Source organism: Pseudonaja textilis, chromosome 8 (genome assembly GCF_049901715.1).
Source record: "Pseudonaja textilis isolate UNSWEBS1 chromosome 8, rPseTex1.2, whole genome shotgun sequence".
NCBI classification, from domain to species: domain Eukaryota; kingdom Metazoa; phylum Chordata; class Lepidosauria; order Squamata; family Elapidae; genus Pseudonaja; species Pseudonaja textilis.
Window position 1 is genome coordinate 20,681,323 of NC_141997.1, and position 27,718 is coordinate 20,709,040.

Below are 27,718 nucleotides of genomic sequence, written 5' to 3' on the forward strand. Positions count from 1 at the left end.
CTGAAATACATTTAGTTTAGCAACTAAAAATCAACTTAACGTGTAAGTCCTTTTGTAAGTCCTGGGGGGAAAAGCTCACAATTTCACCACGTTGCTTTCAAAATTCTTAAAGAACCGACAAGTAACATATCATTTTGTTCAAAGGGCAAACTCACATTACACACTGAAGATATGAGAAATTTTAACCATGGCATCAATATTTCTTGGAGGACAGCTGCAGGCTTACAGATATTAACACTGATAACATGGCATGTATCTGGCTTGTTTTTACCCTGGGTGAACTCTTCAGAACATATATTTTTCAGAAATCCTTATTAAATAAAACATTTTTCTCTCCTTATTTGAAGCCCTGGTTTTATGAAACAAACAAACAAACTTCAGACAATAAGTTTAATTTTAAATTACATGTTTTTCAGGTATTCTAAAAAGTTCAATTTGAACACATAACAAACGTAATAAATAGAGACTTCTCCTTTGTGTGATTTAATAAATAACTAATGCAGCGGTCTGAATTTGATATATATGATTTAGTTGATATATGCCTAAGGCATATATCTCTGTTTCTGTATAAAGGTACCCTGCTGCTATCTAGCACATTAGACCAATAAAGCAATATTCCAAATATTGAAATAGAAATGTAACTCCACAAGTACTCAGAGTAGAATTCTGACAAAGAAAAACAAGAAACATCTGAAATAGCAGACAATTGTCATACATTTACATACATTATAGCACTACATATTTTTCTCTCAGATCTATATCAAAAGACTTTTAGAACCACTTATATTTTGCATATTTAAGTTAAGCCATATTTTACAACAAAATAATTATGCATATATAGTGTAATATATTCCATATAGTTTATTTGTGCTATTTATATTTGTATTAATCTTCCAAATATATATTTGAAATACCGGTAGTTAGAACTTGTTTTTTCCTGATAAGATTTTATTTTGTTACAAACTAGAGGACAAAGGGAAAGAAAGAGGTAAGAATGTCATTCTATCAAAGGAAACATTTTTTTCCCGAGAATAAGAGTAACAACCTGACACCTTCAGATAATCTTTTTAAAAAGCATTTTTTTCTCTTCCTTCCTGCTTCTCAAAGATCAAAAACAGAATTAGTGTATTTTATCTCGTATGGGGAAAAGCTTTGTAACCAAGACTAACAGGAAGTATATATTTATTAAGCTAGATTCAAGTCTATAAACATTTTTGAAAAACACATTTTTTTTACCAAGAGTTTCTCAAACTCTCATTAAATTTGTAGTGATCCAGAAGTCGAATGATCATGTTGATCATCTCCACTCTCCCGTTCTATAAAAAAATATATGAAATTCATGTTTAACTACACTATAAAGTCAAGAATTATAACAAGTAATATTTGTTTATAATATAAATTGCATCAGAACTTAATCAAACATATTATTAAGCTTAGCATACTTCAAACAATAAAAACATCCCAACTTGGCCTGTAATCAGTCTTAAAGACAAATAAATCTCTAAATATACTGAATTTGAATTTCCAAAACATAGAGCTTTCTAGAACAAAATATAATTTGTATTCATAGTTTTTTCCATTCCTTTCCCTAGCCAATTTTTAGCTGAGTCATTTTACCTTCCATGTGTATTTATTTCTAATGGAACTATTTGTAATTATTGTTCTGATGAAAGAAAAAAATGCTACTGTAATGAATTCTAAGTATGTCACAAATTATTTTCTAATCTAAAAAAGACTCAAATTACGTAATTTTGAGATCAATGCTTTATGCAAACAAGAATGATGTAAGAGCTTATGTGGATTACCCAGATATTTGAATGATATAAAGGTAAAGGTAAAACATATCCGTCACTAAGTCTAGATTTACGAAGTAATACTTCGTTCCTAGAAAAAGAAAAATCTTCAAAATTACTTACCAAGTAAAACTGTTGTTTCACACAGATTTTCTTTTAAAACATTATTTAATGCAATTGAGCTAGTACAGGATGCTGATAAGCCACTTGTTTCGTTACTATCTTCTTCCATAGAAATATTCCAGTTTTCAGTTGGTATGTTATTCACTGATTCAGGCGCTGCAATTTTTTGAGACCCTCCCTTTAAAGTTAGAGAAAAACTCATTAATTACTATGTTGCGGATGGAACCAGAGAAGAAATTTAATTGATAAATTCCAAGAATTATTAAATTAGATGGAATCAGACTTTGTAATAACAAAAAAAGACAGCTTATCCACTGCTTAAGATAATCTCTGAAGAAAAGTATTTCAGCAACAAGCATGGTTCAGAGAAGCACATGCAGTAATACAGAAACACAAACAGTATTATATACCAGGGAAGAACATTTGAACTTTAGCTCATATGCAGTTCCCAAATTGTTTTTCTATACCTCCACCTATTTGCTTTCCAAATTTCGATGGCATACTTGAAAATCTGAGACCTCTTACAGATTTTGATGGAGTAATAATCCAGCTGTAGAAAACATAGGCATTACCATAAATAAATAATTTTATTATATATGCTTGCAACATACCCAATATTCTAGCGCTTTCATTATATCTAATTTACACATTGGACATGTTCTCTGTTCCAGCAACCAGGGATCGATGCACAGCTTATGGAAGATATGTCTAAAGATAGAGACACTACTATCAAAATCAAGTATAAGGACATTCTAATTCATATTTATAGAATTAGTATTATATAATATAAATTCATATTTATAGAATAAAATCAGCTGGTCAAAATGTGATAATAAAAGCTTAATATAGGAAGTCTATTTCATTTTAGATTTGACAAACTCTGAATAAATAAATGCCTCACTTGACAATATGTTAATTAGGCTCATAATTTATATCTTTTCAAGATGTATGTACAGTAACAGCAAAATTTTAAACTGACATGCAATGAATGTAATGCAATGAAATAGGTGGCATTTAGCGCTGTTGCAGAATATCAATTATCATTCCTTGTTTGTACAAGGCAAAATTTACAGATGTGTTGAATTTCTCTTATTTAGAAGTTTTCAATTATCATGAGATAATGTCTGCCAATCACACAAGACCACACAAAAATGATATGCTCCATCAGTGAAGCTATATTGGTTAGTGGCTCCTCAGAAATGTCCCTTTTCTATCATGGTGTCCATCTTGTAGGATTAACCTCCTCTCTGAAATACACAGCCAACCTTGCTGGTTTCTCCATAAAGACCTGGCTATACTGTGTGGTTCATAGTGGCCTGTGAGCTTGATTGTTACCACTAATGTTACATAGCATGGTAAGGAAATGTCTGTAAGAAAACAACGGAGCTCAGAGACCATCAAAGACCTCACAGTTCAATTTAATATTATCTTCTATTGGGACCTGGCTATACCTCCAGACAAGGTGCTAATGGAGCTCTTATTTATTTAGCATTTGGCAAATGAGGGTACATTCTGCATAGTTTATTTTTGTGAGACTATTGCTATTCATTTCAAGCCATTTTTAATTGATATGGACCATGACTGTTTTTTGTTGGTTCACAGCCCCAAGTCTTTTGGTAAATTTGTGGCCATATAAATATGTTTAGTAAATAAAAAATATAAGTTACATATGTGAAAATAAGCGGATATCCTGATAAATTTCTGAAACAAGCAAACCAAGACAGAGTGATTGATATCTCTTGTAATACGAACTTTGTTCAAATATTTTATGTCCTGAAGACATACTAGCTTAAGGAGAATAGATTATCCAATGTGAGATCAACAGGGAAAATGAACCACTTATTCTAAATATATTCTTGCAGAAATAGGTTTGTCAATGTAATTTTATGTTGCCTTTATATATGATATTTATAGTCCATAAAATAATTATGCAAATGACAATAATACTTGAGAGTTGTAAAACCTTAAAAAGGAAAACTTCTTAACATCAATCAAAACATATTCTCTTAAATGTATTAGATTTACTGCACATCCCAGTTTTTTTCAATGTGGCATACAACATACTCCTTTTCCCCGTAACAGTCACATTGTGAGATAAATTTAGCGACTCCAATCTTTGTACTTGAATAAACTACATATTGGATAATAGCTTCAATGTGCATACCCTTTTTAAGCATCCTTTTTTCATTGAATATTTTTAATTAAGACCCACTGAAACAAAGTTAAAAAGTTTAATCTTACTTGCAAGGCAGAAGTCGAACAGTATCTTTGGCTTTATAGTTTTCGATGCATATAGCACAATTTTCTGTATCAATAGCCCAACACTTCAAAAAAACAACAAACCATATTTAAGTACATTGGCAAAACAGGGCAACTCTGAGAAGAAACAATTAATGTATTCAGTCAGGCAGTAGAATTAGAATTTTTGGGAAAACGAACATCTAGGATAATTGTGAGCAATGCTGTAGTTTTTCTATTGTTTTTATTAAAACTTTGACTTTGAAAGCCTATAATTTAACTGACCAGGTGCTAGACAATGAAAGCTAACAGAGATTAAAGTCAGGGATAATCACTAGCCCATCCCACCACCTTTATACACCTGATTTGCCCAACACGCCCCAACCAATTATCCCGGCATGCCCCGATCGGCAGGCACAAGCACATTTAGTCTTCGCAAGAGAAACTCACTCCCAGCTGTCAGTCCTATGTGATTTACGCTTGCAAGCTTGCAGCAGCTTAATGATTGGGAGTCACAGAGCTTCATAGCAATGTCCATGGCCAGCCCACCCCCTGAATGGCAGCCCATGAATGATGTCAGGATGACAGGGGGTGGAAATGTCTATGCGTCTTATAGAGCGAATACAGGCCTGTTTTTGGCCTCCAGAGTACTCAGCGGACGCTGCGGAGGCAAAAAACAGGACCCGCAGTTTGGAAGGCCAAAAACGGGATGCACATATTTGGGAGGCCAAAAGCAGGCACATTTTTGGTCTGCAGAATGCTTCAAAAACGGGACCCGTGGAGGCAAAATATTTTTTTTCTTGTTTTCCTCATCTAAATCTAGGTGCATCTTATAGGTCAGGTGCATCTTATAGTCTGAAAAATACAGTATTTGCTTGAAGTGAATGGGACATGAGCCTGCAAATAACATTTTCCATTAGTAACACCTATACTTTAGAACAGCATTGTCTCAGAGAAACACCCTTATTTTTGGAGTTACAAAAAGTTATCAAAACTTGATTAGTTTGGAAGGCATTTGGATATAAGGATGCTGTCAGTGTGTGAAATGAACTTAGGATATTTTTATTATATTAGGATTATTTCTTTTATTAGTTTACAGTGTAGATACATTTTATGATTTTAACTATGCAAATAATAGAAACCTACTTAGGTTACAGTATATTGAAACAACATATATCAGCATAATTAGTTAGCTGATTAATCTCAAGATGAAAATACAGCAGGTTAAGATGAAGCAATCTATTAATCCAACTAAACTTCCACTGATAATTTGAATGGAGTAGAAAATGCATTCATCTTGAAAGGAATTGCAAGTATTAAAAAAATCAATAGAAAAATGCAGTTTATTATTCCCAATGCCAAATTTAGGTACTTACCTTATCTGCATCCTTCAGAGTATATAGTGGCAATTGGGCAATTGCATCAATAGTTTCTTCTCTCTGATCCTTAAAAAATAAGATATATAATTATGTGTGTTACAAATGAACATCTTTCTGAGCAACAAACACTTATCTAAGATCTGGCATAGCACTAGTAAGTCTGTATCATAAGAGATCTTTGGAGCTCTCAGAGCTTGGTAGTTTTATTGCAAATGTTTCATTGCCAAAATAGGTTAACACCATTAGCATTTCAAGGGAGTGGTGTTTGCTCTTATTTTTATTTACTAGTGGCTTGCCCTGTCAGCGTTGCTGCAAGTGTTCTTGGTGGTTCATTGAGTAGGCTGTTGTTTACTATTAATATGCTTCTTTGTGTTAGTAATTCCTTGATTAGGGTAGTATTATAAGTTGAAGAGATAAAATGAAAATCCACAGAGTACGGTATGCTGTAAGGACCAAGATAAATGCAATAGCACAATTCAGATATGATAACCACTTTGCTAATACTCCGTTTTATTAAGCAAAATAGTTACAATGGCTTTATGTTAATACATTAAAACTTCCAAGAATATTTGCTCAAATGCCTTGATTCATTAGTTAAGAACCATAGCAAAATATTGCCATTGGTTGATATTCGAGCAGAAGGTTTAAACAATAAGATAGAATTTAATAGAGAAAAAACAAGTTCTTCAACTGGTGAAGAAAAATGTAGGATGAAAAAGACAATTGTAGAATGAAAGAGAAAGTAGTCCCAAAGGTGCCTTTTTTCAAGATGCAACTGGACTTTCTGGTTTTTCTTTGAAGATGTTTTGCTTCTCATCCAAGAAGCTGAAGAAGTCTAGTGCCTCTTGAAACAAAGCATCATTGGCACAACCATGACCTGGATTATTGAGTCTCCACAGAAAGAAATAGTACACATAAAAAGAATCAGGGTATCAACGCAAGTCACCAAAGTGATGTGATATATCTGCAAAAATCAATCAATCAATCAAAAAAAAGGTATCCTGGGCACTTTACAGGCAGTCCAGAACATTGAAAGTAATTTTCTCATTTCACCTGGTCCAAATAAGGACTGATTTGGAGTTCTGGGCTTCATAATTCAAAAGGTACGATGACAAATTAGAGAAACTTTGAAAAATGCAAGCAAACCAATGAACAATATTAAAATGAAGCCTTCTGAGAAATGGTTAAAAGACCGAGGGCAGATACTGTATGGTAGCAATCTTCAAATATTTGCTAGGGTGTGATTTATGGAATGAGTTGCTCCTGTCACCCCAGAGAGCAGGCTGGAACCAATGGATTAAAAGTACAAGGAAACAGACTCTGGCTAGGAGGCTCATGAGTTCCAGTCTATATGAACTGTCAGCCAGAAAAAATGCAATGTGAGGTAGTAGGTTTTTTTCTGAGGTCTTCATATGGAAAAATGAGAATGGTCACCAGGGGTACTTTGTTGCAGGCATGTCCAACCCATGGGCTGCATGCGCCCTGGACAACTATTAACACAGCCCCACAAAGTTCGTAATAAAAATGTAAAATATAAAGGGAGCCTGTTATTATATATATATTATATTTTATTTGCAGTCCAAGACAACTCCTCTTCATTCAATGTGGCCCAGGTTAAGCCAAATGTTTGGACACTCATGCTCTAGTGCAGGGGTCTTCAAACTTGACAGCTTTAAGACTTGTGGACTTCAATTCCCAGAATTCCTCCTCTAGTCATGTTAGCTCAGGAATTCTGGGAGTTGAAGTCCACAAGTCTTAAACTTGCCAAGTTTGAAGACCCTTGCTCTAGTGGATTCTATCTAGATGAGGGCTGAGTAAGGTGACTTTGAAGGACCCTGCAAACTATGTGATTCTTTGATTTATACTAGTATAGACAAACAGGTTGAAAAGAGGAAAAGAACAAGCAGCAAAAGAGAAACATGAGAAAAAAGGTAATTAAAAAAATCATATTAAGTTTTTCCGTAGAATCTGCTTTATGCCTAATTTATGTAAATTTGTATTAGAGAAACTGAAACTGCAAGTACTAAAATCATAAGCTTATTTGACCGTGTTTGCTCAGCAGAGCCATGCAAAGCATTTGAAATGCAATGCTTAGAAACATGGACAAAGCATTATTTTAAAAAATGGTTAAAGCAGCTAGAAGTAGCTCAGGAGCAGCTGTTTTAACAATTCAAATATTGTCAAGTGTGTGTACAACAACTGCTTGTTGAAAAACTTCTTTTGACTGTTCTGTACAGCCTCACCTTATATTATATTGTTAAATTAATTAAAGAAGCTGTTCAACTTGGTTACACCCCCACAGATAATAGAAAAATAAGGATAAGTATAACAATTAGTTTCATCAACTGAAAATAACTGCCACCCAATTCTAGTTTAAAGTACTAATCTGAACTATATTTTCAGGTATATCTAGTTCTAGAAACAAGTTATAACAAATAGTAACAGACAGCACATTAAAAAAAACTTTTCAGGTTAAACAGCATTCAAAGATTGGGCAGGAAGATGCACTTTACACAAGGTGAAAAGATAATCAGCACCAGTAATTACCTGGCTCCTGAACTGTGATCCAGAATAGAGAAAACGTTGTACATAAAAAAATATAAGCCATGCTAAAGATATAATCATCATTGTGATGAATGCAATTGCTACAAACACAACTGACTGTCCGTTGATATATTCTTGTACATGTTGTTTACCAACACTAATAGTCATTTTTACTGAAATTCCTCTTAGGACTGGCTCCAGGATCTCCATTCCTTTTGGATACCCAACCATAATTACAACTGTATTAGCAGTACCTATTGAAAAACAAAACAAAACAGGAATCAGATGCACTCTTCTACAATTCTTATTTTCTGAAGGAAACTCAAGCCATCTTGCTGATAGTTATAAGTAAATTAAAATTATTGTTGCTATAGTTTTATTTCCAAGATCTCTTGGTCCCAAGAATATGAGTAGGACCTAAAGGCGAGTAGGAAAAGATATCTCTTAGAATGATCACCTCTTGCACTGAAATATAAAAATTAAATCTGCTCATCTTTTAAGACTTTCCCCACCCCTTGTGCAGCCTTGTTGCTCTGGAGCACAAATTGCTCCAACAAACAGATAAAGCATGAGTATGCAAAATAGTAAAAATAGAATTTAGATTGTATTCAAGATTCATGTCAAAATTAATTGAAATTTTTGCTGCCACATACGTTCCAAATATTTAAGCCCATGAACCATTTCTAGTATTAAAGATAACGATGGGTCAGATTTAAAGAAAAAAATCAACTAAAGTCTGAAAGGAACAGGGCAGTGGTATAATTTCTATTGAATGAACATTGGGAATTTTTATTTGGGCTTCACACTACTGGAATAAAATAATTGCATTTAAATGAGTCTGTGGTTTTTTTAAAAAAAACACGATAGAACTATAACCATAAATGCATTTTAATGAGAAAATCATTTCATATTTTAATATTTAACAGCATTTTATCAAGAATGCATTCCAAATGTGCTATGAGAAGGGAAATGGGATATGATTTAACTGTATTTTTTTCCAGCCCAGTTTTTTCCATATCTGCCTCCCAATTTCCACATGTATTACAGCTTCTCTTGCTTCAGAACAAACTGAAACTCATATATTTTGCTTTTCTGATGGAACAGATATTTATCATTTGTTGTTGCTTAGAAATCAGTAACATGCAATTTTTCTATTATTATAGCTGCATGTATATATAGCAAGTACTGAAAAATCCACAGTAAAGCTACCTGATGTTTCAAAATTTTCACTGTAGCCCAGTGGTATTTTGTATTCCTCTGCCTCCAGCATACCCCTCCAGAATACATGTGGCCATTCTGAGATAGTTTAGGAATCTCAACAATAAAACAAACAAAACTAAATGAAAAGAAAAGTTATAGAAAAAAAACATAAAAACATAAAGCCCTTGCAAGTTTAAAGGAATCATATATTTGCTTCAGCAATTAGGCTATTGGAAACAGTTAAGACACTAATCTTCTCATAAACTAATTTGACAAACCAAAAATTAAAATGGCCTAAGTTAGAAAGGACCCTCCAGATGTTGATGAACTATAATTATCAGCAGTCCAGACAAACATAGACAATGAGGGTTCAGCAACATCTGCAAGGCCAAAATCTACTTTCTTCCATAAACAACTTTAGTTTCTTTCTCAACAAGAATATCCAAAGTTGACTTCCTTCATATCATATAAAAATATGCAATCCTAGAATTTACACACAATTATCAATCAGAACATTTACAATTCTTAGACAATCTGCAGCAATAAGTACCTGTATTTATCTACCTAAAACTGAAAGGCACATAATCATAATCAAAACCGAATAAAATGGCATAACCAATTCTTCATATACTGGTAGAAATTCATTAAACAGAATGAGTCTAATCAGCCTAATTTTCTTTGATACTTGAAGTAGCATCACTTTTTTCCATAAAAGAATTTTGTTGCCTCCCATCCAGTTTCTTGACTCAACCAATAGCTCCTTGTTATCGCAGTACAGAAGAAACCCTGTAATTACATCTAATTTTCAACCTACTTCTGGGTCACAGAGTTTGCTTCATTTAAAGAGAGGACTAGGTTCTTGATTTTGCACCCCAGAAATAAAATATTTTCTAGTTTGGGCTTTTACATCCCTACTCAAGAAGGAAATAAGATACTTCCCAGGTGGGCTTGAGATATTTGGCAAATAACTGGTGGGAAAAGAAGTCTGAACCCCTTTTCTTTGGTTCAACCTCCTGCTCTTAACTTTCGACTTCTATCTACATTGTGAGGATTGTAGCTAAACCCCACTTTTATTTCACGGTACCCTAGTCCAAGTTAATCCAGGTTTCTTCTCCCCACCTTGACCAAATGGCACCATGTTGATCAAGACTGGTTCCAATATTTCATTCATACCGACTTCAAAGGGAAAGATCCTTTTTTTAAAAAACCTTCCCAGCCCCTTACCATCATTGTCGGCACCCATCCAACCCCCCTTCGCAACAAAAATAAGGTAGTTTTGAAATTACTTTCCTTATTTCTCCCCTCACTACACTGACCGAGGTACGACACAGGGGTAAGAGTGGAGTTGCCGAACCGAGGCTCGTTGTAGATGACCACGGCGGCCGCTTTCTTCCTTGCTGCGTTGGCGACTTTGTCCTTCAAGTGGCAGCCTCCGTGGGCCACTAATGCGATCCAGGACTGAGGCGGCGAGGAGGGCGCCCCCGCCACTTTTTCTCCCGAGGAGCTTCCGGGCGCCGTGGGGATATTGTATTCCATCTTGGGGTCGCAGCCCTCCATGTGGCGGCCTGTTCCGCCAAAAGGGATGCCCACTAGGCCCTGCGCGCTCTCCTTGGGCGAGCTGTTCCCGTAGCGCCCGCTTTCCCCGCTGTCCCGCACGGTGCGGTTGGTGGCCGGCTCGGTGTACACCGTGCTCACCCAGGCCGTGTACCAGACCAGCGACCAGGAGACCCGCGGCCATCCCCCCGCCGCCAGGAAAAGCAGCGGCAGCGTCACGCGGCGCGACAGGAGCCCCATCGTTTTCCTGAGGCGCGAGGCGAGCGGGCCAGCCGGCGTCTGAGGCGGAATGGTCTCGCTCGCCCGCTTCACGGGTTTTTCGGCGGCGCAAGCGGAGCGCGCTTCTGAATTCCCGCCTCTGCCCAAGAGGCGGCCCACTTGGCGGACAGGCCGGCGCCTGAGCCTGGGAGAAAAGAGGCGGTGACTGAGCTCGCTCAGGTTGTCCTTTTTCTCCTCCTCCTCCTCCGAGGTTCCCGGGCGCTTTGGTCGCGCGCCTATACGCACGAGCATTTCTTAGCCAGGCTTCGAAAGAGGATCGGAAGACTCGGGATTCCTTCCGTATGCAGCCGAAGCGGAGTCGCGTGGCTCAGCACTCCGACCCCGAACGCTCATTACGTCTTGCTTGCAACTCGAGACTCTGGTCCTGATTTCCATCCCGGCGTACGATTCAGCCTCTTAAGCCGAGGTCTCCAAACTTGGGAGTTGAAGTCCACAAGTCTTAAAAGTTGCCACGTTTGGGGACCCCTGCTCTGAAGTCTTTCCCCGTAAGAGCAGGAGCAGGGGAACTATGGCCCTTTTACGGTCTGTGAACTTCAACTCCCAGAATTCCTGAGCCAGCCATGCCATTCAATTCTGGGAGTTGAAGTTCACCGATAGGAAAAGGGCCATAGTTAGTGCCCCACCCCTGCCGTAAAGCAAAGCGGCTAAAAAAAAAAGCCCGTTTCTGCTTTGTGGAGTCTTTAAGAGTTACGTTTGGGTGCATGAAAGACCCTCTTAATGCGAGCCGTTAAGAAGGCCAGGCGCGAGATATTGCTAAAAGACATTAAAGGAACTAAAACTATGACAGTGATGACAGAGTTAACAAATAAAAGAGAAAACGTTCCCAGGTTTAAACAAAAGAAGAAGAAATTTTACAAAAAGAAACTTCAAAAAAGACAACAGGAATGGGTGGGGGAGAAGATGGGATGACTGGCAGATGAAAATAAAAAGGAAAGATCGGGAAAACTCAGAAAAGGGAAAGTTAGCTGAAACCATTAGAAATGACAAGGCCGAGAAATTTAGAGATAAGGGTTAGATATGATATAAAAGGGGGATGCTACATGGGAATGTATTAGAAATTTAAAATGGGGAGATTTGAAATTCAAAATTTATTGGGAATTACCCTAGGAGTATTATATAACTATATATGGAAAGAGTGAAGATGAATTATAATTCAAAGTAGGGGAATGAAATTTTATTTAAATTACAGGGGTAAAATTTGGTTATGTGAAAATAAAGAAAAACATGAAAGGGTTACATGACTAGTGTTGGAATAAATATAAGATATATTGTAGATTGAGGAATGCCATGTGGATCCTAAATACATTTTTACTCTAATTTTACTTTTTTTTAGTGTTTATTATATATTGGCCTTGAGTTCATTAATGAAGACAATAATGTATGAGGTAAAATAAAATAGGCGATAAGCTGAAAATGGAAATAATAGGGGATAAAGAATTGAAAATATATGTGAGGAAATGATTTTGATATTGAATTAATGAATTAAAATATGAAATGGAAATTTATTTGAAGAATAGTGGAGTGGATAATAATTTGATGTCATATTAAATAAAGTTGAAAATGTAAGTATATTATGTATAAATGTTGTAATCTGGAATCATGTTGCTCATGTGAAAGAGATGTGTAAAAAACAAAAATAAAAAACTTTTATTTTAAAAAAAAGAAGGCCAAGCATGTTGTGAACACTTTTTTAATTCGTTAGCAGGGCTTTGTTTAGTATTTCGGCAGCATTTTGAGGAGTTACGCTAGTCTAGTAGTGTTTCTCAATTTAGGCAAATTTAAATGTAGCTGACTGATGAATTCTAGGAGTTTTAAGTCCACACATCATAAACTTGGCAAGGTTGATAATGACTGAATTACATTAAATCCCTATTTCCTCCACTTCCGGCTTTTGATTGAAAGCTAGGTTTTGTAGAAAAGTTGATTTGGGTTTAATTGCAGACATAAGAATTAAATCATTTGAAAATCTTGGTACACACGTTACAACTTTTACCATCAAGCATACATTTGTTCCCTCCCAACCCTTAATGCATCTTTACATTCTCCTTAAAGCAATGATGCATTTTTTTAAACTCTGAGAAAGTGCCTTGCATTTGCACTTTCTGTATCGAAACTTGAGTTACTTCATCCTTACTCTTGTCACATTAAAGGTCTGTAAGTCAAACTACATTAAAAGGAAACAATTATGAATGATTACATATATTAAATAAAATACCTTGGGTGTGCTGAAGGCTGCATGCTTTTTTTGCTTTTAGGAAAAAATACCATATTGGGACATTATGGTACTATACCCTAATTTATTGTTGTTTTCTTGTTTTTACATGTATGTTTGCTTCTGGCACTTAATCTTAACTGTTTTATTTTTCAATGATCTTGAATTATGATTACAATTCTCTGATTTCCGAGCCAATGTGGTTACATACAGTACTATTGGAAAAAAAATGATTGGACTTAAAGATAAATGGCTGAGTTCATACATTACATCAGGCAATAATATATTTTATTAATAAAATAATTGTTATTGTCATTAGTACTTTATTAGTATTTGATTTTATTAACATTTAATGTTTGATAAATGCATTACAATGATCATATCATAAGTGCAAATGGATAAGTACGGCAAAAATAATGAAAATATTTTTGAAATACATTCTTTGGTTAAATAGCAGATAAAACAATGCTTAGTTCTTCCACAAGTACTATATTACTGACAGTGTAATTGTATGCAGTTGAAATTATATTTTTAAATGATTTTTCACCAAGGACATAGCAGATATAAATATGGTAATTATCATGGAGCTGTTTTGTTAGAAAGGGAGCTTCATGCCTGCTAGACTTTTGAAATATTAATATCACAGATAACATAAGTATATTAAAATACTGTCCGTGTTAAGTCACAGATTCTGGTCCCGATTACCCCTTTTTATGAATACATAATGATTTAAAGTTGGCAATCAAAATCAACAAGATTAAGATCTATATAGAAAATTTTACACATTTCATCTTTATGGGATCCCTAAATCACAACTAGGGAAATGCTTAGTTGAAGAAAACCTCCCTGAGGAATTTAGCAGACAGATATTCTGACTTCTGTATTTTAATAGAGATTATAAGTAAAAAATGTGAACCTCTTTAAGGTGGAAAGCTGTATGAGGATGTATGCATCCCTTCATTTAAGTGGGGGAAATGCCTCCACCACTGGTCCAAAAAGAAGAGCTCTGAGAAATGGGCAGTAACTAAATCTATAAATTTGATAGATAAAATAAATGAGTAAATAAATAAATTATTTATAAATAAATAAATAAACATAACAGTACATTAGCAGGTAGCATGGTGGCTCAGAGATTAAGACACTGGCCTTGTCAGTTGGAAAGGTGGCAATCAGGTTTGAGACATGAGCTTCACGCAACAGTGAGCTCCTGTCCTCTCCCCAGCTCCTGCCTAGCTCCTGCCTAGCAATGCGAAAGCATACAAGTGCAAGTAGATAAACAGGTACTACTTCAATGGTTCAATGCTCCATGACATTATGCTGGCCATATGACCGCAGAAATGTCTTTGGACAATGCAGGTTCAATGGCCTTGAAACGGAGAGGAGTAGTGACTAGTAGAGTAAAATTTGCAGAGCCTCCTACTTTTCGCAGCTGTTTTATGTTTCCTGAAGCTTGCAAAGTAGAAAGGACCCAAACTTTTGTGGGAAGCAAAATAGATTCTTCACACATTACAGATGCTTAAGGCCCCCATTTCTCTTTTCAAAACTATTAAAATGCCTCCCAAAATACTTCCGGGCATCACCCACTTTGCTGCCAACAAGCTACACCAATCCTTCGTTGCTCATATGCAAATGGCATTACTTCCAATAGGTAATTGAAGGCATGTAGGTTGTTTTTATTTTGGCACTATGAAAGCCATATTTGTGTGAGATACCAGGACATTTTTACAAAATATAAAGACAACTCAGAATAGTTAAGTTGCACTAAATCTGGGGCATAAATTAATACTGTGCTATTTTGTAGTAATTATATCATTGTTAGAGATCTGTTGTATAATGCTGTATATAAAATACTGGACAAACGCAATCTTATGCCATGTTAAAAGATTTATGAGCTCTTCCAAAAGAAGTATTCTCACTTTTTGATTGTAAATCACTTATTTAATGCATGATCATGCTAGATCGTTTTTGAATGTTCTAGTGGTTCGTATGATGGATCTAAATAGAATTTTTAAGATCAATTTGATGATGTCCTTTGTTCATCACTCTAAAAATACATATCACACCAAAGGCAAAGAAATGTATTACTTTCAATATACCGTACTAGTGAAGCACAATCAAGCCAACACATGTCATTCTGCTTTACTCTGAACAGTGAGTGCATGCACATTACAATATTTTACTCTTCTTCATAAATAAGAATAAAATTTATTGATCCATCTTTTGCTTGCCATATGGCTTCTTAAAATAATAATTCCAGTACAGGAAAGCCACCTGAAATTTACTATATGGGTAAGAAATATACAAGTTTCCACTGACCTTTTCTTGGATATAAGCAAAATAAAATGGCTAAAATATAATTAAGAGCATTTCTAGATGTAACAACCATTATTGCCTATCAGTTGTCGGTTCTGATCATCATGAACATAATGTTACAGTAAGAAAAGGTGATACAAACGTAATAAATCACAATATTGGGAGGTGTATGAGAAAGATGCACATTTGAAATTGGCCTGGCTCCAAAATCAATCCCATATATCAGGTGATGCAGGCATTATAAATAATATTACAGAAGTTATTTAAGAATGTCTAGTCTGTTGTACATTAACTTGTCCTGAAATAAAACAAATTATCCCTTAACTTTTAAAAAGATTTTTTTTGGCGTTTTAAAATATCAGCATAAAAAGGACGAATGCATTATTGTAGACTAGTAATATTTTCAACTTGGCTGGGTTGAAGTTGCCACATTTAATATATAAGTGAGCCTTAGGCTGACCTTAGACCCCTTCTCTAGTCAGGTCTCTAGGAATTCAATGACAAAGCTTATGCTTCTCTTTTTAATTAATTGGAGTATCTCATTGTGTCCAAATGACAGGGTTACACTTCCTCAAGAGACTAGATTTGTAATGTGAGCGGACTTGCTCAGTTTTAGCTGTCTTAAGTTTGTAGGCATTTGATTAAAACCTGCCAGAGTGAGGAGTGCTTTTACACAATGATACACCTGTTATGCCAGCCATGACAATTCATGAGCCACTAGGATTGGAGATGTTTTGTGCCTTGATTGTATCCTATCTCAACTAGTGCAGTATACAATAGTGGGCAACTCTTGGGGGAAAAAAATAGAACTGCAAATTTAAAAAAAATAGAACTAGTACTGCACTGATACAAATGTAGTTGCTAGAATGCTGTCAAGATACCAAAATCACACAATGCCTTTAGTGAAAGATCTACATTGGTTGTCAGTGCTTTAAAGTGTTGCAATTGACCTTTAAATCCTAAAAAGCTCAGGGCCTTTCTCTCTAATTCATGGGTGTCAAACTCGCAGCGTCACGTTGCCATCATGTAATGTACTGTGATGTTTTTTCCCTTCACGGAGATGGGGTGGGCGTAGCCTGCATGTGGCACATCTGGCCTGCGGGCCACCAGTTTGACACCCCTGCACATATCCTGTTATTATCATACATAATAAAAAGAGACTAGCAGGAATTGTCCTCTTGAAGATATTTCCAATGGCTTATCTTTCTGACATGCAGGAAATGGCCTTTTGTTTATTTCCTGGCCTCTATTCCCAGAATTTATATTTCTAATGACGCATATTTTATCAATAATTTAATTGATTACAGCGTAAATTTTAGTGCTGGTTTTAAATTATCAGCTAGCTAATGCTATCATTTTTTTAAAAAAATTGGTCACCTTAAGAACTCACAAATGTAAAGTGGAAGGATATAAGTCAATACATTGAACAATCAAGCAATCAAGCAATCAATTAATTAAAAATAAACCATTACATTTAAATTCACTATTGTTAATACTCTCTGGAGCTTGTTCAGACTTAAAAATAGCAAAAATATAATATTGGAAATGAAGTAAAAACTTCAGATCTCTTTTTCCTGAAGCAAGAAAGTTCTGTAAAGTAAGGATTTCATGCATTAGCTTAATATTTACAGGACAGTAACTGCCATCTGTATTCTTAGTATATTGTATGTTGGTCTGAGATAATGAAGTGAATTATCTAATCATTTCTGGAAAGTTTCAGATCTTAGCTTTTAAATCTGTAGCTATGGAAAAATTAAATCTGTAATGTAAATTTAATTAAAATATAACATACATAAAATATGTTATTAGATGTTTAATTAATAGCAGTTAGGGACATTAATATATCATTCATTATGCCACTCATAACATATAGGTTTGCAATTTCTGCCTAGTTTTAGAATTTATTATTACAATATATCTTGTGAGATTCATATTTATAAAATTCCAAAAGTATTCAAAACATCTTAAGCAACAACTTAGTATGATCTATCTCCAGACTGTTTAATATCTGCAGCTTTTTTTCTAATGTTCAAAAGTAATTCTGCTCCATTTAAGATGGAGCCACATTCAAAACCTTGCACAAAAATATTAAATAAATACCTGATAACACAGTTATATAAAACTCTTTGTTCTGAATTAAATATGAAAATGCTGAATTCTCATTCTTAAAAAATCAGTTACGTTTTACTAGGAACTGCTTTGAAATATTCTTCCAAAGTAATAACTGTAATTCCTCCATACCAGTCCTGTAGCCATATATGTTCAATATTCATTTTCATAAAGAACCATTCATAATTGCGAGGCCATTTTCTCATTATGGGGTGCCTGTAAGAACAACCAAACAGCTAGAAATGATTGGCTTACATTATTTTATAGATTTATCTATGACTTATCAGCAGTTAATTATATTTATAAAATACAACAGTGAACATTTAAACAGTGATTGTTTGAACTGCAAGATTTGTCAAAAGCTATTGGCTAATCATTGCACAATGCCTCTTGAAAATGTATCCTTTTTGCTTTTCATTTTATTCAACTATATATCCATACATTACGTCATGGCTTGGAAAGAATGGAGGGAAGGAACTCAAATATTCTTATTCTATTATAATATGGGATGCATACAAAGAGAAACTATAGAATAAACAGAAGTAATGTATATCACAGGGTTCTAGGAAATTCAATCTTTGGTTAAGTTTAATTTTGATGCTCTTAAAACTGAGCTATCTCAGAATAAGAAAAATTAATTTAATTTGGGTAATTATTTTGTTATTTATTATTTCCTCATGCTGAACTTGGTTATTACTCAGTGAACAGTGATATCACTTAGAAGAACTGAGTGTTTGACCAAAGGAATTTTAAAAAGCTTAATAATGGCTGGAATGAATTTTCGCTTTCAATTACAGATAGTCTTTTACTTACAACAATTTGTTTAGTGATTATTCAAAGTTACAATGATGCTGAATCATGTGGTCCTCGCACTTATGACCTTTACAGAATCACTGTCATGTTATTAAAATTCAGACACTTGACAATTGGCATGTTGATAACAACAGTTGTATCATTTGAGGTCACATAATCGCCATTTGAGACCTTCCCAGAGAGTTTCCAACAAGCAAAGTCAATGGAAGAAGCCAGATTCACTTTAACAATTGGATGATTCATTTAACAACTGGAATGATTTTCTTAACTATGGCAAAAAATTGGCTGCAACTCACTTGACTTGTATAGCAACAGAAATTCTGGGCTCAATTGTGGTCATAAGGACTACCTATACAATCTGATTAGTAAGTATTTTCTTCCAAAGACTTTCTGCTATTCAGGAAGACAGTGCTTACATTTCCCAATAATATCAAAATACTTATTTTATATTCTCTCCCCATCTTCCCACCAGACACTTCAGAAGATATCAGTAGATTCATACAGACCTAGAAAACAGAGCTTGCTTGACAGATTCTAGTTCTTCTGGAGGCACTGTAACCATCTTTCCAATAAAAGTTATCCTGGTACACCTGGGGTCATCGGGATCAACAATTGTTTTTCTATAAGCATAGACATGTATAATAATTAATCTCCTAAAAAATCCAAATCAGAACCATTAGTTAGTAAAATCCTTCCCATAAGAAGGACATGTTTGCTTACAAATACATTTATTTGCTTAATTCTAGGTGCTCACCTTTAATTGAGAAGAAATAATATTATGAATATTTTATTTCAAATTCTGTATAATATTAGGAATTCTTTTGTCCAAATCTATGTAACAGTAACATTTACATATGAAGATAGATTCAAAGGATCAGCTCAAGCTCAAATTTATTTTTCAAGTATTGTTGTTTTAGAGTCCTTTGATGAGTCCTGATGCAACCAGAAATTAGACATTTCCAGACAGAAATTGATGCTGCTCCCAAAGTTTTATTTTTGACTCAACTATGGCTCATGATAAATTGGACATTTTCCAGGATTTTCTTTGATTTTTTTTTTGAGATATTATTGCTTGCTTGCAGGCAGTTTTCCATTGTCAGAAACTTTTACTTTGCTTGTGAATACCAAATTGTTTGTGAATACCAAATTCAGATAGTCTAAAGTCCTTCAAAGTGAAACACTGCCTTCTATAACTAGATAAGATCTATATGCAAATAATGCATTATCCAGGGATGGAGTGAAGAAGAAAGTTGTGTGTGTAGAGCATTCTTCAGCGAGAAAAAGAAACATGTGCTTTGTCATATGCTCTGCATTCAGTTTCTTAGGCAGGTTGCTTGACCTGTATTGTTGCCATCAATTTACTAGTTTGGGAAATGGGTGCTTTGTGACCAGCCATATTCACTAGAGTAGGCATTCAATGAGTGGGCACCAGAGGTGGTATTCAGCAGGTTCTGACCAGTTCTGGAGAACAGGTAGCGGAAATTTTGAGTAGTTTGGAGAACTGGCAAATACCTTACTCTGCCATGCCCACGAAGCCACGCCCATAGAACCAGTAGTAAAAAAAAAATGAATCTCACCACTGGTGGGCCCCTGTTTGGAATCATACTCTTCTTAGTCAGTAAAAATTCCAGATATTCTCCTTATTGAAAGAGATAGAAATTCTTATAAAATGGCTCCCAGAGAAAAGATGTGTTTGTCGAGCTCTCTTCCAGGTGAAAGCTTATAATTTTTTCCTTTCCTCTCAGTCTGTTTCAATACCCTTCAACATAACAATTTAGTAAAATTAGCAGGAAATGAATACCGAAAAAAAGACCAGTGTTTTCATTATTAATACCTCAATATTTTCAGTAAGGGCTAGGGCAGGTTACATTGGCAAGGAAAGAAAAAGAGAAGAATATAATTTTGTAGAAAAGTTATTGTAACAATTTTTCTAATGTGCTTACCACGCAGTGAAGTTTGGTTCAATAAAAACTGAGCTGTCACTGCATAATGTTATTAATAGAAATTATCTATATTCTACATTATGAAAATTAATAGAAATAAACCTCAAGCAGAAAAGTAATGAGAAAGTTAACACTTAATTGTTACCTTGACTGATATCTTCCCTCTTTGTGTTTTTATCATTCCTGCTTTCAGGTTCTAGATATCCATCTATGACAGGAAAATTGAAATTCAATCTTGGTAACAGAAAAGCAACTTAAGAAGGTCTTATATGGAATAGAAAATTTGTTGTTAGAGAAAGGGCTGAGCATCTCTCATGCTGACTATTTCGGACCATATATTTTTTGAAATTGTTGTTTCCACCAAGAAACAGCAGTTCAGTCCTTAGTCTATACCAGTGTTCTCAAATGTGGAGATTGCGGAACCCCACATGGTTGACTAGGGAATTCTGTGAGTTGAAATCCACATGTCATAATGTTGCTAATGTTGAGAAAACTGGTCAACATATCAGCATATAATTTTGTGCCTAGATAGGAGGCTCCAGGTTGAGTTTCATCTTCTGCTGATTGTATCCATGCAGACTTGTTGGACAATTTTATGTAGTAAAACAGGTTTGATATTATCCTCTTCCAGAAAATTCTTTTTGACTCCTCAGTCTTGTTTTCTGCCCTGAAATCCTTCCTGCTCCCTTATCCAACCATTAACAGATATGCTGCTGCTTAGTTTCCAAAAAGAGCTAAGTGCTGCCATCTGCTGAGGTAAATATGTTAATAGAACTACAAGCTGTTTTCCTATTACTTGTTCTGACCTAGGCGTTTTACAAAATCACGAAACAGATTCCTTGTCCCGACAAAACCACTTTTTATTTGGCTAATGTAAATTCCTATCATTCACATCCAGCACATCCGGTCTTTCAAGGGTGAATTGCAACCACAGACCTTATCAGTTTTGGAAAGCTGCCAGGCTGATAGCTTCCAAGTGCAATGGTGTACAAGGAAATACTTGGTAAGGAGTCTGGGAGTCACAAATGTAGATAAGCAGATCTTCACACCAATTAAATGAACTAATTGTCTCCTACAAACACCACTCCCCTTTCGCTCCTATTTATTTCCTATGGGAGGGGCCATTCACCACCCACCTGCACCTTTACTCCCAAGTTGACCCTTGTTCCTTAATTGTTCCCTTTTCCTGATAGCTCTGCATATGTGCACATCAGGAACAGGTTCCAGCTGTTCTTCTGCCCCACTGATCTCCAACTCCAAAGGCAGCTGATTATTGTCAGATGGCCCTGCCCCATCTGTGCCTCCGATGCAGAGCACTCATCAGAGCCTTCCCCTGACTCCAGGACTGGCCCATGTTCCTCCCCAACCTCCTCACTGTCCGCCAGCTCCACCACAACATTATTTCCCCCCCCGTCCGCCCTATCAAGATGCACAGTATTAAGATAAGATTTTGTTAAAATAAAAACAAAGCATATACGACTTTCCTATCCCTTAGAGCTGTAGTCTCCAAACTTTCAGGGTCTGAGGACTGATGGGGGTGGGGGGAGGGGATGGTTTTGTGTCCATGCCTGCCGTTTACACAAATGGAGCTTTGCGTGCTTGCCTGCTTGCTTGCCGCTTGCGTGGCCCAGTTCCCAATGGGTACAAGGTCATGGACCAGGGGTTATGCACCCCCATCTTAGAATACAATAAAATTAAACAGTATTCTGGCACAACTCCAAACATCAACTGTCTGAGGTGGTAAATCGTCTTTCCAGCTTTCTGAACTCTCTGTACTATTATATTGGCTACAGAACTGTGCATCATTGGTAATATAGATCAGTCTAAGGCAGTATTTTGAACTTCAAGCTCAGCAACTGTCAGCTGTTTAAATGGGTCAAAATGGAGCCCACTAGTCCTATGAATTAGAGTATCATTCTTTTGCCTGGATCATAATTCTTGTACCCTACTTGGTACAATTTGCTTAAATTTTGCAAATTCTTCTCCTATATCTTCATATCAGAAACTCAAGAATAAATATGTGTTGTTCATTTAAGAAGTAAACTTTGTACTTTGCAAAGATATAGTTTTCTGTGTTAGTAAATATCAGAGTCTGCTAAACTCAGTAATTGAATAAGTGGCTGCAGATAATTAACAAAATTATTTCTAAAGCTACTGAATTGCCATTTGCTTCTGTTTGGGAAAATATAGTTTCTATACTTTCTATTCTAGATACATAACTAAAATGGGATTTTCTGATTTTATTTCTTTCACATCTTTGGAGTTGATAGAGTTCAAACATCTACTTTCAAATATTATGCATGCAACTCACAAAGCAAATGAAGAGAAACAACATATTTATTGTGTTGAATTGCTGACTAGAAAGAGATAGCTGTTGAAATTCTGAAAAAGAACCACTCCTGTCTAGTGATTAAGGCATCAAGTTAGAAAGCAGGAGACTGTGAGTTCTAGTCCCACTTTAGCCATGAAAGCCAGTTGGATGACTATGGGCTGCTCACTCTCTCTTAGTTCACCTCACACGGTTGTTGTGTGAGGATAATAGGAGGAGGAAAATGTGTTGGATATGTTCACCGCCTTTAGTTATTTATACGAATAATAAAAGTGATATACAAATAAATAATTATCATTATGCAGTACAAGTTTCCAATATTATCGTACCTGCAAAAATCTCCTTCTGCTTCGGGTAATGTCAATGAAGCAACTGAATTTTTCACCAGATCCGCTACAGTTTTATCCTTTGGAGTCATATAAAAGTAAGGAATCCCGGTGCTGTTGTCTGTGGGGCCATCACTTATAGATAAACAAGTCCCAAATGGTGCCCCCTGGATCTGAAAAATTTCAAATGATTACCTCTTATAAAACATCCTTGGTGCAAATATTTTTGAAGGAAGTTTAAAGTCTAGTTATTGGTATTACTTATTTTGAACTTTACTTGATATCAGAAGTGATTTGCAATTTATCACATTTAATCTGAAACACTAAGAAGGAAAAAGAAAAAGTATCTATTGAAGAGAACGGGATTTTATTATGTTACTCATATTTTTTTTTACCTTTTGTTCAGTGCTTTGGATTAAAATTAGTATTTTTATCACACATTGTTTAGAAACTAATAAAATGGAATAGCTGTAGTGCAGAAGCATAAAATTTTTATAAAATATATTATTGTATACCTTTCTAGCATTCGTGATTATTTTATAAAGTCATATTGTTTTGGGAGCAATAATTTTATGCAGAGAGCTAAATATTTACAACAGAATTCTGAGCAATTTAAGGAAACTGTATTTTTATTTATTCACAAAAACCAAATACTTTTATTTATGAATATTATATGCAAATTGAATAAAGCAGAATGGTACAAAATTAATTAAAATCAAATAACACAAAAAAACACAGTATAAACGCAGATATAGATACAAGTGTCTTATGTGTGTTGTATATAAAGAGCTGCTTATAACAAGATCTGAAGCTAATATTGTACCTTGATCTTTAAGCATGAATGGCAAAATATTTAATACAGGAATTTTTTAAATGTAACTTTTCAAGATGAAATATTCCCTTGAATTGAGCTTGATCTTTCGTGTATATATGCATATCTCTAAGTACAGTTTTTTCCCTCCTTTGGTGGTGGGCTAACAATAGAATAGTGGATTATATTATTTTTTGGAATTTCCTGAGATTTATTGGTGATCCACCAATCAAATATTAATTACTATAGATGGAGTCTTACTTCACCTTCTGCGTTAGCCATCTGCTGTGACTTCAACTTTATACTTGCTAGAAAGAAAACCAAATTAAGATTTATTTTGACATGTATAAAAGTGTGTTGTAAGAGAGTCAGCTATAATATCCTCCAGTTCTGCATGAATTTTAACAATATTGTTGTAAATAACAAAGATGTTAATTAGGGAAGTGCAGCCCTTCAATTTAGTTTCATAAAGTTTCAGAGAATAGGGAGGTAAAACCACATCACGTTATTTTTTTCTGGATTGCACATTGCAGTTTCGGTGACTTTGAAGCAGTGCATAGTCCTTATGGCAACTAATGAATTTAAAATTTGAGGGCAAAGTAAATTGCTTATGAATCACACAAACAAAATGCTGACTTGAGCTGTGCCCAGGATAAATCCTAACTTTTTCTTTTCTCCTTTGAAGTTTAATTCCTATTTTTCCTTTCCTGTATCAAAAAATGCTGCCACACCTCTCTTACTTTCAAGGAGAGTTTGCTCTAGGACAAAACAGTCAGAATTTTTAATAAACATTGGACTTGTTTGGTCCTGTGGGTCTAATTGTGAACTATAGTATGTTCTTTGGCTCTTGGCCCTTATGCTATAAAAGGCAGATGACGGGCATGTTCATCATACAGTCCTATTAAAAATATTGCAAAGACAGAAGCAACAACAATTAAAACTTTATCATTCAAGCATGAAATTTATAGGGCTGAATTATAAGCTTCCATTGGTCAAAAGAGAAAATGTTATCAATTACTTTTGTTAGCAAGCAGACCTCCCCAATCCAACATTTTCTCACCACCCTAGACTACAATTCCTATCATTCAGAGCCAGAATGCCACCAAGGAATGAAAAGGGCTAACCTGCGTAGCTTTTGATGATCAGGTCAGGTGAGCTGGTTGGTGACACCTGCCTCAGATGCCTATATGGAATAAGTTAGATAATAGATTGTTGTGGCTATTGTCTCTTAAATCTCTGTAGCATATTATACTTTGCTTAATTTTTTTAGATTGTCAAAACATGTAACCTCATATTTCCTTTTAAAGTTAAAATTCATCCAGCTCATCTCATTCTTAGCATTAATTTCTGTGAGACAATTTATGAATCATATAATTTTATTGCATTATTGAAGTAGTTAAATATGAGCTAGATGGCACGACTGGTATATGACTTCATAACCAACTGATTGATCCTATCCAGAGAATATTCATAAATGATTCTTTGTCAACTTGCAGGATAGTATCAAATAAAGGGCCCCTATGCTATTCAACATTTTAATTAATGACCTGGGTGAAGCAATTGAGGGAACAATTATTTGATATGCAGATGCCCCAAAACTAAGAGGCTTAATACTTTGGAAGAGATGGACAAGATATGATCTAGGTAGCCTTGGTATTTGCTTTGGAAAGCCAGTATATGAAAAGGAATATTTATAAATTTAAAAGTAGGATAAGATAAAGATCAGAATTATATGCACAAGAGACAAATTCCTTGTATGTCCAATCACACTTGGCCAAAAAAGAATTCTATTCTATATGAATTTCAACTATGCCCAATATCTTTGTAAAAATGAAATGCATATTTAAAAATGACATATATTGGGAACTGAAGTCACAATGGACTCTTCTTTCACAATTCAGTTACAGGAAGCATCTTGAACCTCATGGAGATATATTTGTCCTCAAAATTAAATGTGTAACTATTGAAATCCTATAGGTGTATCGTTGGATTTTGTGCATTCCAGTCAAGTTTTGACTCCTGCAGGTTTCTTAACAAGATTTCAGAAATGGTTTGCCATTGGTTTCTTCCTAGGGCCGAGAAAAAGAGTGACTGGTCCAATATCACTCAGATGCCTTTACACCTGAGGTGGGACAAGAACTCTTAGTCTTTGGGTCTCTAACCTGGTGCCTTATAACCACTATAACAAACTGAATCTCATTGTTGAAATAATCATGCATAAAAGGCTCTTCTGGAAATTTCTTACATAAACCTAGTCTCCAAGTTATAAGAAGAGTAAACATTCAAGCATACATTTCATTGTTGGAGCAGCAATTCTTAAACATGTATTTTAAATTATTTCAAACTTTTCTTTTCCTATTTATCACAGTCAGTTTGAAATTAGTACATTACAAGCATCTTCTGGCACCATTGTTAGTGAACTGGAATTATCAGGGTTCTTTAAGTAATGAGGGGAAAATACATTTCAATCTTAGTGTTGTACTAGTAAATTTTAAGTGAAGGATTTAAATAAATAAATAAATGAAAACTTTATGCAACTGTTAATAATTTGGTCCCCATATTTAAATCGTAAAAGAAACAAAGACCAATTTTGAATATGTCTATTATAATTGCAACAATTATCAGGCATTATTGGAGATTGGACACATTCTTCCTCTGATTGATTGATTTCAGATTTGTTTTCCCCTTTTGTATCCACCTTGCAGGTGTTACTAAAGAGGCAGGCAAAATCATTCTCTTGTTTTTCAGGAAGAGGGAAGGAAGCCCATTAAGCCATCTCATTCAAGCCACGATTCATGGCTTGCGGTGGATTTGTCCTCAAATGACAACCGCGTGGCTCAGTACAGCCAGTGCGCGGCTGGACAGAGGGGAATGGCAGCAACAAGGCTCCTAAAGAGGAAAATGCAGCAGCGCTGTTGCAAGAGCAGCGCTCGGAAGGAAAAAGGCAAACGCCTTCCTTTCCCGGCTGCTACCAGAGAGGCGGCTTACGGTGGTACCTTTTCTTGGGTTGAAATCGTAGCCAAGAAGCCCCAGCCGTGGCGATGCATCAAGACCCGGGCCGTTCTGGCTGCTTGTTCCAGAGGAAGCGCTGGGCTGTCTGCTCCTTTGGAACTCTCCCTCCGGTAAGAAAACATCCGCGAGGGCGAAGAGATTTGCTTCGATCTCTCCGTTCCCGGCCTGCTCCGTATCTCCTCTTCTTTGTAAACCGAGGCCGGGTAGCTCTGCTTCCAAATGCTGCTGGTGTCTTCGAGGAGGGCGGGGAGAGCCTCTTCGTTGGAGGAGCTGTCCAGCTCTTCTTCCACCTCGTTGGGCACCGACCAGGAGACCGAGTTCACGATCACGTACCCGCAAGCCGGAGCCAGGGCCAAGCTGCCCCAGAGGGCCCAGGAAAGCCAGGAGACGCATAGTGCTCTTCCCCGCAGCTTGACCTCCGAGCAGGACCCGGACATTTTGGACCAAAGCGCCGAGCTTGGCGAATGAGCGCAAAGATGCCGGACGGTTTGGGCTGTGAGAGCGGCGCCCCCTTGTGGCCAAGCAGTCGCGGAACTCTGAGCCCGTGACGACGCTTTCTTTTCATCCGCGGGCCTCCGCTGCGTTTTCGTTGCCTTGATTCAACGTTATTCTTCGGTTAAGGAGCCTTGTGGAGTAATCAGTAATACTCCCCCCCACCACCCGATATTATCAGCGCATCGGCGTTTGATAGATTTAAAAAAAGGTTTACCTCGAAAAATAAATTTAAAAAACACATGAAC

At 35.8% G+C, this 27,718-nt stretch overlaps 2 protein-coding genes across 2 annotated transcripts; both read right to left on the reverse strand.

Moving 5' to 3' along the window:
- Positions 1-1,052: 1,052 nt before the first annotated feature.
- On the reverse strand, positions 1,053-11,417 carry RNF149 (ring finger protein 149). Its single transcript, XM_026707585.2, is given in 8 exon segments — positions 1,053-1,268; positions 1,270-1,316; positions 1,917-2,094; positions 2,528-2,624; positions 4,158-4,240; positions 5,531-5,599; positions 8,081-8,331; positions 10,594-11,417. Coding segments are annotated over 8 exon segments (1,509 nt in total). The 5' UTR covers positions 11,342-11,417; the 3' UTR covers positions 1,053-1,232.
- A 6,300-nt stretch (positions 11,418-17,717) lies between these two features.
- CREG2 (cellular repressor of E1A stimulated genes 2) lies at positions 17,718-27,453 on the reverse strand. Its single transcript, XM_026707405.2, has 4 exons — positions 26,963-27,453; positions 23,159-23,328; positions 19,064-19,177; positions 17,718-17,960 (listed from the first exon to the last, which is right to left on the reverse strand). The coding sequence occupies exons 1-4, from the start codon at positions 27,413-27,415 to the stop codon at positions 17,813-17,815; spliced, it is 885 nt and encodes a 294-aa protein (XP_026563190.1). The 5' UTR covers positions 27,416-27,453; the 3' UTR covers positions 17,718-17,812.
- Between the last annotated feature and the right edge of the window lie 265 nt (positions 27,454-27,718).

What these genes read in the sequence shown, in the direction of transcription:
- CREG2 (XM_026707405.2), bottom strand. Translation starts at nt 27,415, where the DNA reads ATGTCCGGGTCCTGCTCGGAGGTCAAGCTGCGGGGAAGAGCACTATGC. An exon ending in CGATTTCAACCCAAGAAAAG is followed by an intron (nt 23,329 to 26,962) that starts GTACCACCGTAA and finishes GAAATTTTTCAG; the next exon opens with ATCCAGGGGGCACCATTTGG. An exon ending in GCAGAAGGAGATTTTTGCAG is followed by an intron (nt 19,178 to 23,158) that starts GTACGATAATAT and finishes CTATGCTTATAG; the next exon opens with AAAAACAATTGTTGATCCCG.